The 13,472-nt window shown below is 45.6% G+C and overlaps 1 protein-coding gene across 1 annotated transcript; it reads right to left on the reverse strand.

The window, feature by feature from the left end:
- Window positions 1-2,674: 2,674 nt before the first annotated feature.
- On the reverse strand, window positions 2,675-3,940 carry LOC142790464 (uncharacterized). The gene has a single exon (XM_075885301.1). It carries the CDS (start codon window positions 3,800-3,802, stop codon window positions 2,957-2,959), a length of 846 nt encoding a protein of 281 aa, XP_075741416.1. The 5' UTR covers window positions 3,803-3,940; the 3' UTR covers window positions 2,675-2,956.
- Window positions 3,941-13,472: the final 9,532 nt, after the last annotated feature.

Genomic DNA, 13,472 nt, shown 5'->3' on the forward strand with positions numbered 1-13,472 from the left:
TTTACAGTATTATCAGTACTCTACTATGGAGAGCGCCAAGCTTACACTGGTACCACACATATACGGTATCAGTGCCTCGTGAATGTGTGTTTACGAAAAGTGGGGAACGGTTTGGAGTACCTGGTTCTCTGCTATGGGAGTGCTGAAAGCCGTCCCCTGGGCCTCGCACTTTATGAGGCCGCATCGACAAAAAGCCAGCCTAACTAGCCGGCCGGTACTGTGAAACAGAACGGGCAGCCGACTGTGTGTTAAGAGTGTTTAACAATTTCAAGTACTTCATTGTCTTCTATAGGAGAGCAGTAATCCGTCCCAATACGCAAACGACTGTGTAAAAAAAAAACTTATTTACACTATGTACAGAGCATAATTTATGCTTCACGAATCAGTATTGAGGCATGCCTTCACATTTACACAATTGTACTTCACACCACTCGCAAACAAAAAGTAACAATGTGCGTTTAGAAAAACTGGGTAACGATTAAGCCCCGTATTAAGAAACGATGCTTGACTTGAACTTGACTTGCCACACTCTTCAATGCAGCACAAACGCGTGTCAAACGCGCTGCATTGAAGGCGGTTTCAAGTCAAGAAGCGTTTATAATTAGGGGGGTTAGAGTACTAGGTACTCTACTAAGGGAGAGCATAGAGCCGTCCCGTGGCTCTCACACTTGATAGGCCCTTCGCTGGCTTGAGAAAGGGAAGTTTATTGTGCACTTAACTTGTACTTACACAAACGAAACATCTAAAACAAGTAAATACAATGTAGGCATCTTACAAATGAGCACCAAAATATAATTGATCACTGGGTATCTAATTGTTACAAGTCAAAGGAAAATAAGATGAAGTTAATTACATTTTAGAAAATAATACGCACGCATGCGTACAGGTGTGGGCGCATGGCTGCATGGTACGAAACAACTGGAAACTTCAGATGTCTCTCACTTACTCTGAAGAAACGTGTGTGCCATCGTCGAAGGAAAGACTCTTCCTCGTGCGTTTCCAGCTGCTGATCTTGGTAATTCCACACAATTAGCCGTATGTTCTAGAGGGCGAGATAGGCGCCTCTATTAGGCGTGTCCCGTACTTCCGCTAAACAGCGTCGCCGCCACAGTACGTACAAGGTCACTGTAAAAACCAGTCTTGCAAACAGCCCACGCTCTTTTCCCATGCGCGCCGCGTGAAAGCCAAAGGGGCGTTGTACCATGTGCCAGGCGCCCCTCGCCACCGAGCACTGAAACAGAGCCTGTTGGGCCGTCTCTCTTTTGCCGAAGTTTGGGCAGCGGTCATTTGAAACGACTCACCAATCTGCTAACCGGTCACGCGTAGGCAATACCCTCCATCTTCCCAGCCAGTCAAACTCGCGCACCTGGTTAGGTATACGCTATTGCAACGCCATTGTTTACATTTTTTTGGGCAGGATGCTTTTTCTTCTTCTTTGCTCAGTGTGCTACTTGTCACTATTTCGTTTATTTCCTAAGATGAAACACCTTCCACACTGCATAAGCCTATTGATTCTACTGTTCGTTTTAAGCCACTGGCAGCTCTGTAAAGCTTAAGCCGAATTTCTGCTCCTGGTCCGATGTGCGGATTCGCCGTGAAAGTACCTTTGAGTACTACTCCAGTACATTAAGAACCTGTACCCGGGGTAGTTGCTGTCATTGAAGAGCTTCTGTATTGTTTTTGCAGCCAGCGCTCTCGTGAATATTAGTATGTCTGAAAGACCCACGCCTCCACGGTTTGTGGGAAGCTGTAAAAATTTCCTTACACCTTTTCTGATTTTCCTCCCCAGAGGAAAGTCCCCGCAATAGAGGCGAGACGTCCTGTTATATGGTGAGGTAGAAGGGCAATGTGTGCTATGTGAAACGCAAAAGCGCATGCCTATGTCCTGATGACTGCTGTTTTTACCGTTAGTGACAGGTTAAAATGGGGGGCTGCTGGTATTACACCAGTGGACCTCCTAAGCAAGTCTTCCCAGGTACTTTTTAAGACATCGCCTTCCTCAAATTGCGTTGAGAAAGAGTTGGTAACCATATAGGAGTACTTGGCACTCTACTATGGGAGAGCAAAAGCCGTGTGTCTAGAAGAAGTGGCTAAAGATTTACAGTATTGGTACTGTACTAGGAGAGAGCTGAAAGCCGTCCCGAGTACCTCAAGTTTTCGAATACATCCCGTGGCCACACAGTTACCAACCGTATTTACTTACCAACCGCAGCACGATGTTCATCTCAAAAAAGTCACAATAAAAGCACAGCTTAATTTCTCACAGAGAATGCTTGAATAATTTACAGCAGTCGAGGTAATAATGTGGGATGCATGACAGTTCGAGGCATTTATTTGGCAGCATAAACCTTATGAAGTAAATTGACAGTCCGAATAAGAATACCCATTAGGCAATATGTTTTCATCATTCATATGAGTGTAGCGCACCACCACAAGGATACAAAAAAAAGAGACACACAGACTAACAGCGCTAGTGTCTATCTTTTTGTGTCGTTATGGCGCGCCTGTAACAGAATAGAAAGTTGGGCGAGTTGGTGCGTATTCATATTCAAAGAAAAGCGGCGCACAAAAAAGACGGAGACAAAGAAGAGAACCACACACAGCGCTTTTTTTTTCTTTTTTTTCTTCTTTTTTTTGTAAAACGAAGGTCAGCTCATACCTTCATTTCTATTGCTCTTAAAGGGTTTCCAAGTCTCACTGGCACTTTTTCATAAAGACATACCTAACATCGTGAGCGCACAGCCATGAAATAGCATTGGAAATGAAGAAGCATGGCATAACAAAAAAAAGACATTCTCACTGCTTTAAAATAAAGAGAAAAATAATAAAAAATATCCATCATTCCCAACAAGCACATCTAGAAAATGACTTGGCACTTATTAACAGCACGAAATGCTGTGAGTACGGCAGTGGACCACGTTGGGTAAATAAATGCATATTAGTGCATTACGTTGCATCAATCTCTAAGGCCCAGTTCGGTGACCTTTCGCTGTGCGTAGCTCATGACGATCATGCTGGTCCCATTAGCAACAAAGCTTCGTATTGATCCCGGGGCAAGACCGCGGTACATGGCAGTGAAGCCACCTTTCTGTCTGTAGACCGACTGCATCCTCTGGAGGAGGGACACCTTCTCTCCATAGTGTCCTTGTACTTGGGACTTCATGTACTCCAACGGCCAGACAATCCACCAGGCGGCGGTTGCTGCCAGACCCGAGATCAGGAATGGTCCCAGCAAGGGCCGCTGGAAGTACTCATTGAAATTACGACGTCCAGAGTCCAGAAAGATGAAATAGGACGTCATGAGTCCCACCGTTCGCATCCATGTCACACCAAATCCCGTGTAAACGTTGCGCAGCGTCCACGTCTGACCTATTTGGCGGCTTATCTTAGCATACTCTAAGGGGCATTCAATGATAGCTCGGGCTGTCGACGCAATGACGCCTCCTATGACGACTCTCGTTTGTAATCCTGCCGTGAGAGGAATTTGGCTGGTGCACACTGTGTTGTCTAGGTACGTGTAGACAGCTTCAAAAACAGCAAATTGGACGGAACGGTAGATGCCAGATCCCAACAGTGGCGGGACGCAGCCTCTGTACAGCCCAACGACGCCACCGGTTCTGAGTGTTTTCCGGAAGGACTGGTACATGCTGCAGCTTTCGAAGCCCGCTTGAGCCTGCATTTTCGTTTTGATCGTGTCGAACGGATGACCGACGCAGACGTTGGTGACCCCATACAGGACGCCGACGCCAAGGCTGATGGCTCCTTCCTTGAACCAGTGAGTTCTCTCTTCGTTGTGTGTCATCGCGAAAATGTCATGCAAATAAGCGCAGGATCTGACTTAGCAGCGGGAGAGTCGTAAACGAGAATCGTGCACTTGTAGCTTGATATCGACGGACAGCCCCCTCGTCCACTGCCACCGGACACTCCTCGCTGCACGCAGTTTCGCCGACGGCCAAAAGCGACCGTTATTAATGTTCGAAAACTATAATGCTATTTGTGATGGCTAGCTTATGAGCTACAGTTGGTTACAACCTAATGGTATCATCGAGTAGCAGATTCGGAGGGGCAACGAACTCTGGAGCACTCCATTCTGGCGGAGGGCAACAGAAGGAAATCTACCAACGGAACACACGTGCTCCCTCTGGAGCAAATAGCAGGGTCAGAATGGAACACGACGGGCGCGTGTCTCTTCTTGCACGAGTGGACACGCTGGCCACAGCGACGCTTCTCCCGAAAAACGTGAGCTCCGACGCGAGGTGCAACTGACGCGACCGGCGTCCGTTGGCGCGTGCAAGGTTGGCACCGTTCCATGGCACGGGGTGCTTGTGCTCCATGCAGTGGATCTCACGACGGAGCGGGCGATACTCACTAGAATAGGAATTTCGCCCCACCCACAGCACATTGATGAGGAGCTGGTCGACGTAGCCCAAGAGGTCCGCAGGCGAATCTCAATCGCACCGGTGCCCAAAAATATGCATCACGACTTTCACGCTGAGCGACGTACTGCGAGGGTAAACTGGCTTCGAAAGCAATTCGGCTCAGCTTCAAATGTCGCGTACGTCGATGCGGCCAGTTTCGATTGGCAGAGACACATAATTACTGTTGTCGACAACAACATGACGCTGCTAACGAGTGCCTCCGTACGCACGACCTCGGCTACAAAGGCGGAGACGATGGCCATAGCCTTAGCCTTAAGGTTTCAGGAGCGTAGGGGGGAGCCATCAGTTATTTTATCCGACTCCCAGGAAGCCTGCAGGCTCTTTTTAAGGGGCCGCCTTCCAGCAATGGGGCTGAGGTTGCTAGGATCCAAACTCACTCACCACCATCGCTTGATCTGGTGCCCGGGACACGCAGGTCTCGAAGGCAATGAAAGGGCGGACGCTCTAGCTCGTGCGTTTTGTAACCGAGCGGAGAATCCATCTCTTTCATTGACCATGCCAATTTTACCTAGGGAGATTCTAGCTCACCAGCGCTTCACGCGTCAAAAATGTGGAACACCTCACAGATCCCTTAATGGGGAAGAGGCCACTGACCTTAGAAAAATTCAAACGGATGTATTTCCGCACCTACTGAAGTTACACGCGATACATCCAACTCTTTACCCGGCTGTATGTCCGTGGTGCGGCGGAAGACCGACTCTCTACCACATATCGTGGGGGTGCGATCGTAAACCAAGTGACATAACCAATTTTCTCGGCGAACCTTTAACACCTAGTATGGAGCAGTGGGAGGCACACCTCGCTAGCTCGGACCCAGGAGTGCAGCTCGCACTACTGGATCAAGTCCGGCGGGCGGCTAAGGCCAGTGGAGCCCTGGACGTAGGGCCCCAACCATAAAGGCTCTAAAACGCCCCTCTCCCTTTCCCCTTCAATAAAGTTTTACTCTCTCTCTCACGACGGAGCTGCCCGAGATCGGCCAATGAAACATACAGATAGCACTCTTAATCTGCCAATGGGAAAGACTTGCTCTGCATGGAGCAGAAGAAAGTACTATGGGAAGTGCTCCGAATCTGCCAATGGATGGCACCATTGGAATAAAGGCATGGTCCGCCTTTATACTGTAGAATGCCTGTCATTTATCTGTGCAACAGAACAATTATTGGCAATTTTCGTTCTAATGAAAAGCAGATTTTTGCTGATAATGTGAACACTCCGCATATTATAACTTGAAGGTTGGTCGTTCCTTGTTAAAACATCACGTTTTGCAGAGCAGTGAAAACAGTATTTATTTTATTGAAATTTGCGAAGTAAAAAACTATTCCGACCGGACACTAGCGAAATGAACATGATACTGTACAAACAAGTGATATGCCTGAAATACGTCTAATCTGCCTGACGTAAATAACCGCCTATCAGCCAGTAAAAGGGATGAAGCGACGTACAACTGTGAATACTCTCTTGACTTTGGCGCATTATTTTCTTATCTGGTACACATGTTTATGTCCCCCGGGACGGCTTTATGCTGTCCCGTAGTAGAGTACCTAGTACTCTAAATCGTTAACCCTGTTTTCTAAACAAATTCTTGGAGCAATTTTAGGGGCGAAGCTCCTTATAGCAACACCCGATCGTCCCTCGTAGCTGTTATAGTTTCTAACAAGTATAACATTCTGACCTCCAAGGTGGTGCCGGTGAGAGATTTCTTCTGTGCGTTGTTGAACAACGAAAAATAGTGCTCAATGTATATGCCCATGGCTGCTAATGAGGAATGAGAGACAGGAGCATTCGGCTTTTAGTTAACGCGCACGCTGCGATCCCCATTAGCAGCCATTGGCATGTACATTGAGCACTATCTGACAAAAAAGGGTTGCTACGTTATACTCGCTGGGTGTAACCTCCTTAGTTTTAGAAAGGTTTTGCGAGCGCTGAGCCGCAGTGCCATGAATACAATGAACTAGTATATACGATTAATGAACTTGAGGTGGTTAAAGGTGGGAAGTAGATACGAAGCGCAAGCCGTAAGAAAGTAAAAACCGAATTCTCTTGTCTCTCATTTCCCATTAGCAGCCATTATTGGCATGTACATTGAGCACTATCTGACAGGAAAAGGTTGCTACGTTATACTCGCTGGGCGTAACCTCCTTGGTTTTAGAAAGGTTTAGCGAGCGTTGGGCCACAGGGCCATGAATATAGTGAACTAGTATATACCATGAATTCGAGGTGGTTAAAGGTGGGAAGTAGACCCGAAGCGCAAGCTGTAAGAAAGTGTGCGTGTGCCACCTCTCGTTTATTCCTTGGAATGTCCACTAAAAGGCGGTGCTTCTATGGAGAATTCATGATGAAAAGATGTGAGATGGTGGTACTTGGAGTGTTGAATAGATGGTCGAACGGACACAAAGACAGATGTATGAATGGACGCATGAAAGGACGCAGGGGCGTCTGCATGGACGAACGCAGGGACGGACGCACGAACAGACGCACGCATGGACGTGCGGATGGACGCATGCACGGTCACACAGATGGACGCATGGACGGACTTAAGCAAGAATGAATGGACGGAGGAATGCTACGCCCCACTCTCCATCAGTCTCTCCGTAGATATGCTGCCAATTTTTTTTTAATGGTGCGTCTACTTTTCCAAGGCTGCTTACGTAGTCACAAACACTAATGTGAGGCCCACGGGACGGCTTTCAGCTCTCCCGTGGTAGAGTGCCTCGTACTCTAAATTGTTAACCACTATTTCTAAACACGCCATTAACAGAAAAATTCGTAGGAGGGACATTTATCCATTAGTTGTGAGTTATATTTATTAGTTATTCTGTTTACCTGATTTCTGCTGTTTGCTCTATGTAAAAATGTTACTTTTTGTGTTGTGGTGATGTGATGTACAATAGTTAAAATGTGTTGTATTCCTGCGTGCTTATTCGTAACGCATAACGTATGCTCTGTACACAGTATGAATAACGTTTTTTTTTCTAAACAGGAAGAACAATTTAAAGTGAACAGTAGGAGAGAAAAACAAGTAGGCACTGATGGTTTACAAAATGCTCCTTTTTTTTAGTGAAGCAAGACCTGTCGAGCATGCGAATGTCATCCATCACGTTGTTGAACGATGGTGCCGAGAAGCGCGCAACTACTTGGGAAGAACCAACAGCCATTTTTTCAACCCACTTTCTTAGGTGTTTTCGTTGTAGGTGCACCTGAAATTTCACATGCATGAAAAGTTTCCTTCTGAAATAAGACAAAACAAAATAATAATACACTAAAGCCGACGTGCTATGTATCTTCCAGTCTCAAAATACATATTGACTGTTATAAGAGCACGAAGCAAATGCCCTTTGCACTTCAAAACATTATTTTTTTGCGAACATGCATTTTAGTAAAAAAATTGAGATGACGTATAAAACGTGAAAAGTCGGCTGCGTCGGCGTCAGCACGAACCGAATAATCCAGAAAGTATCACGTGATTGCAGCTGACGTTCTGCCGACGCCTTGTGTAGTGTGGCTTGTGCGTGTAACTTTGCGTCTGCCTGTCGCTTATGTCGCTCGTTTGACATTTTGCATGAACGGAGCGTTGCAGTCTCATAATGTCATGAATGACCACACCTTACAAGTGCAAGCACAAATCTTACCTTGTGATCATTTTGAATGTTTAGCCATGGGGCCGGTTATGCCTTGGCTCTCTATCCTCGAAAGAGGATTTTCCTCTACCGTAATATGGTGTGAATGTGAGCACATTATCTTCAAGTATACCGGAATCTCTCCCGGAGCAATCATGCTGATGTTCTCAGGACAGACGGATAAGAGGATACATATAGCATATCGATCCGCTTCACGTGCTTTGTATGACTCATAAGCTTCCTATGTATTCAAGGAACCCTCAAAGAAACATCAAGGAACCTTCAAGTAAACTTTTAAGGAATTATTCAAAGAATCTTCAACACACAGCGCCGGATCGGACAACAGACAAAGTAGAAAACAAAGACGAGCGCTTGTCTTTGTTCCCTTCGTGGTCTGTTGCACGCTCCTGCACTGTTTTTAGCCGATCGATTCCAAGTAGCCCAAGATGAAACCTTGTCACAATGTATTAAAATACACTTTTCTTATATGTCTAGGTGAAGGAAGCGCGGGTGTACTTATTTGCGTTCAACATTTCTTCGGCGACAGAGATTACATGCAAGGGAGCAAAGAAAACAACTCTTTTGCTGCAGACTACGAAACACTATGAAAAGTAGTGTGTAATTATGTAACTAACGTTGCTATACGTGCACTGAAAATATAGACGTTTCACTGAACCAACAATTGTGCAAGAGCTTACTTGCGTGTTCATAACTCGAGTGCCGTGAGTGAAAAAAAAGAAATAGACAAGAAGATTTATTGTATCATTATATTTACGATGATAATAGGCTGTTCATTTCATTGTCCAGTGCTTTCCACGTGTGTTACCTGCAAATTATAAATGAATCCTCGACACAAAGCCCGTGCCATTTAATCCTCCCTAATGAAATGAACGGTGCGACTCTCGAATACACCGTAACCAGATATGACACTTCGAAAACGGCGCGCGATATTAGGACAATCGTGTGCTGGTCGCATTTATTTTTCGCTTTTTTCATAATTTTTTGTGCTTTTCAATCCACATTCTTGTTATTTCTATCTCGAACTCTGTCTCCTACGTTCATACTTTTTTTTTCACCCTACAGTCGCGATTTGAAAGAAAGCCTCGCCTATTCTTTCCTGTTGTGGCAATTTTCGAAGAGCGGTGTGCAAGACGTGAGGTGAGGGGCAATGTCGGTTTTAGCCAGTAAATCGGACCGACAGGGCTCTTTGTATGTACGTACACCATTTACCCCATCTCGCCCCGGACAGGTCGTTTTATGTACGGGGCTTTCATTGCTGAGAAGAATGCGCCAACGCCTGTGGGAGGCGAAAGAGCTCCGATTACCTCACTGCAGCCGGGCGCAGCCGCCACCGCATGCTTCAGTGGTCCGGAAGGGTCACGATTCACCGATAGAGCAAACTAACGCGACCAGGCGGTTTAAAATCAGTGCAAATGCTGTTGCCGAGCCCCGGTGTTATTTTTTGCTATGCACGCACAAACGCGCACTCTTCTTTGACGTTTCTTCGCAAGCGCTTCTTTTCTTGTTCAGCTTTCCTTCCTTCATTTACTTCCTTTATTAGGCTTCGTTACGACGGTTGCCTTCAGGCTGGTGCAGTGAGTAAGCACGTTCTCTGGGCCTAACTGGCTTTCGCTATGGAAGAAAAATAAACCGTAACGGAAAGTGTGACGGTGTTGCCTCAGACAGGAGATGACGTGTACGTGATTTCAAACACATTAGCCTTTGATCTGTCCAAAGGTGCAGTTCTTTTAAGCCACGCCGCGAGTTTCTTCTTTGGTGAGTGGTTTCCGCAGGCTCTCACGTGACCAAACTACCGCGACACCTAACGGCCCGAACGTGAGAGCGCACACAGAATGACTTCACTACTAAGATTGCAGTTTAGGTGTGCTTACCTACGCGAAGCATATGCGTCATAAAAAAACACCGTGGAAAAAAACTTGCTGGAATAAAAAACACGGCATTCAGTGGCCAAGAAGGAAGATGAATCCACATGTTATTACCTAGTTTTCTGCACATCTCAAGCCTCGACTGGACTTTCTCGTAAACTTCGACGACATTGCTTACTCCTGGACGCGTGCATAAACCCCCCGCTCTATAACGTAAGTCCGCAGCTGGGCTGTGGGGGGTCAAGGACCCTTTAGTTACATTCAATGACTAAACACTACCACTTAAGTAGGTGGTCATTTCCTCCTCCGTAGAGCAAGTTGTGTAGACCTCAGGTCATCATGTTTAAAAAAACTACAGGCCAGGTCCGGTCTAAGTCTATCTTTCCCAATCATCGTCTCGTCAGAGGCTTTTGAATGTACTTGTCTTGATTTCGGTGGCGTTACTAACCTTGAACGCATGCTATGGCTGTACGCCTAGTTACGGGGCCCAAGTTGGCTCACAAAACCAGATTGGGACTCTGTTTTACGAAGTTCCGAGTTGCGGCCACAACTGCGGAGGGTCCAGTGAGGTCACAGTGCGGCGGTGAAGCTTAGCCTCCCCGTCCCCACATCCACATGGGAGTGGCCCGTGGCGTTGCTTTAAATGAGTAAGCGGTTCTGGGGATCCAAAGAAAGTTCAGTGTCCGTCTGTACTTTTAGGTGATTAACCAGAGAAGCTCGAGCTTGCGTACGGCCCCAGTGTTCATTACTGGGCTAATAGCACAGTTAAAGTTCATTCGCTGCTCAGTGATCCAACACATACGTCTCGCTTGGGTTTATCCGTATATTTTAGAAGCCGCAAGCCGTGATTTGCGTTATGACCCATGTAGAGGTGCGGAATAAGCAGTAAGTTGTATTGCGCAATGTGTCAACCACAATGGTTAGTGCTAGAATTCACTGTACTTACCTAGTGAGATGCAGTTCAACTTGGGCAACGGGGTTTGCCTAATGTCTGTGACACATCGGTACTAGGAGCTTTCGCGTATACGTAGAAGGGGAAATTTCGTATTCTATTAGCTATATACAGCTTCTATGTAAAATACAAAAAAACGCAGAAAGCTTAGCTTGTACACACCCCGCTGCGGTCATCAAACAGCAGTATGTCTGCCCTAGTGCTGGAGGTATTGAATTTTAATTCGCGGTGCCCGTTTTCTGGAGGTGAGAGACACTTTGACTTTGCGCTCACTCACTCACTCACTCACTCACTCACTCACAGTAAGGCATGTGAAATCATTGTATATTCAGCCCGAACATGGTCGTGAGTAATCAAAGTGGATGGTTGGGCCAGTTGTTGATACATGATCGAAGTATATATACTACGCGGCAGAAAACATAGACGGGAAAAACACAAGGACAAGCGCAGTTGGGGAGGCTTTTCCCCGCTCGTGCTTTCTGCCGCGTAGTTTACTTAAATCATGGTCGTAAGTGTGATTAAACTCGTGCTATTTGTGCCGAAACCTTAACCTCGTCTTCAGTATTGACTATTGTGAAATTTCATCGGCAGCACACCTATCGAGCCATAGAGGACAATCAAGTTTCAAATTGGAGCAAATAACTTAACATGGCGAATAGAACAAGGACGACAAAAGAACAAGGCCCCGGGATAAGCGCTGACTGCCGAATCAGTGCTCATTAAAAGAAAACTTGCCATTCACGCATTCACAGTTGATCGTTGGCGCTTGCATCGTGTTCTTTGTTCCTTTGTTGTCCTTGTTCTATTCGCACTGCTGCTTTCTTTGATCTAAATATAACTATCTGAGCCCCATCGAGTATTTACTAAGTCCGATATATCAGGCGCTGAATTGCTATTAGCAACGACCAACCAGCTGGAGTACCACTACCTTGCAAGTATAGCCTAATACACACGAGAGAACAACTTTAGAACACAAATGCTATCCTTAACGAGACTGCTATACCCTAGCTTCCGCCGCATCACTGCATACATACACACTTTCTTACACTCTTGCTAAATCACACAATTTTTTTCGTACACTCTTCCCCAGTCACACGATCGCGTCATACGTGGACACTTTGAGCATTTGTCCTCGTTTTCGAAGACGCGCTGGCCTCAGTGACCAATTCTGGTCCTTTTATGAGTCCGTCTATGTGTCATCGTGCAATGCTCACTGTATATCTCGTTTCTGTTTCAGCTTTCTTGTTTCTAGTTTCTGTTCACTTATTCCCAGTGTAGGGTACAAACACAGATGCTCATTTAATTGATCGTTTATTCTGGTGAAACTGCTGCTTCGGCAAGTCGCTTAATTTTAGGATGGATTTACCTGCACAAAAAGACGAAGCACTTTGGAAAAAACACGATCACAGCTCTGAAGTGTGTGCGTGTGTTTCATCCTAAGTGTTTCGTCTTTTTGCGCTGGTAAATTTTTGCTACCTGTCTGTGTTTTGTATTTTTTTCTCTGTATCGTAGGCATATGTGAAGACTGTACACTATTTTTTGTGGTGATTCCAGACCAACTGGTTTGCTAATTTACTAGGCGTAAAAGATCAAGCTGCCGAGCTTAGCGTCATATAGCTCGCGACAGATAACGGAATGAAATCTTCACATATGTGGAGTTCGGAAAGGACGCAAGCGAATCAGAAAAGTCCCCTCACCTAAAAAAAAAAAAATACTTGAAGCATTGCCTGAAGTGCATCTTTTCAAACATAAAAAAATGCCACGTTCTTTTCTTTAGCTGTTCGTAGTTCATTTTGGGTGACCATCTTTGTTTATTATGACTTCATTATGCAGCAAGACTTCTGGATGTTGAGTAGCTCTAGTAATATTAGTCTCAATCTTTTCTCAGCAAGACAGTTACAACAGAACTGACGGAGCAGAAGTGAAAGTTGAGCAAATATAAACTGAAAAACACGAGTGGAGACATGAATGAAAAACTCCCAAGCATTTCCCCGAGGGTGAACATGGTTAAGTGCGAATGCACGGGGTGATGCTATGAGGGGTATTTATTAATTCGCACTATTATATTTATTAATCACACTATGGTGCCTTTATGGTGTAATGGTTCCTGGGAATCGCAATTTGATCACACGGGGGAGTTTACGTTAACTCACTGGCGAATGCCAACGGATTTATCTTTACTCCCCCTCATAGCATCACCCCGTGCATTCGCACTAAACCATGTTCACCCTCGGGGAAATGCTTGGGAGTTTTATTACTGATGATGATGAATAAAGTGTAAATAATGAATTTAAGTGTTGTTTGTCATGAAGCATTTGTACACAGATACATTATATACGAAGTATTATTTATTTACACTTCACGATTTTTGTATGATGCATTAAATGCACACATCGCGAACGCGTCACACACACACACACACACACAAACTACACTACAGCTTAGCACCTATTCGTGTTATCGTTGTAGCTCACGGTTAGTACCAGAGCTTTGTGATCCGAGAAATGTACGGTGAGGAGGACGCGCGCAGCGGCGTTAAAGATATAAGGCGCGTTACTGACACCGATATCAGCGTCGC

Source organism: Rhipicephalus microplus, unplaced genomic scaffold (genome assembly GCF_043290135.1).
Source record: "Rhipicephalus microplus isolate Deutch F79 unplaced genomic scaffold, USDA_Rmic scaffold_109, whole genome shotgun sequence".
Classification (NCBI taxonomy): domain Eukaryota; kingdom Metazoa; phylum Arthropoda; class Arachnida; order Ixodida; family Ixodidae; genus Rhipicephalus; species Rhipicephalus microplus.

Coding starts and splice junctions, on each gene's coding strand:
- LOC142790464 (XM_075885301.1), bottom strand. CDS start 3,802: ATGACACACAACGAAGAGAGAACTCACTGGTTCAAGGAAGGAGCCATC.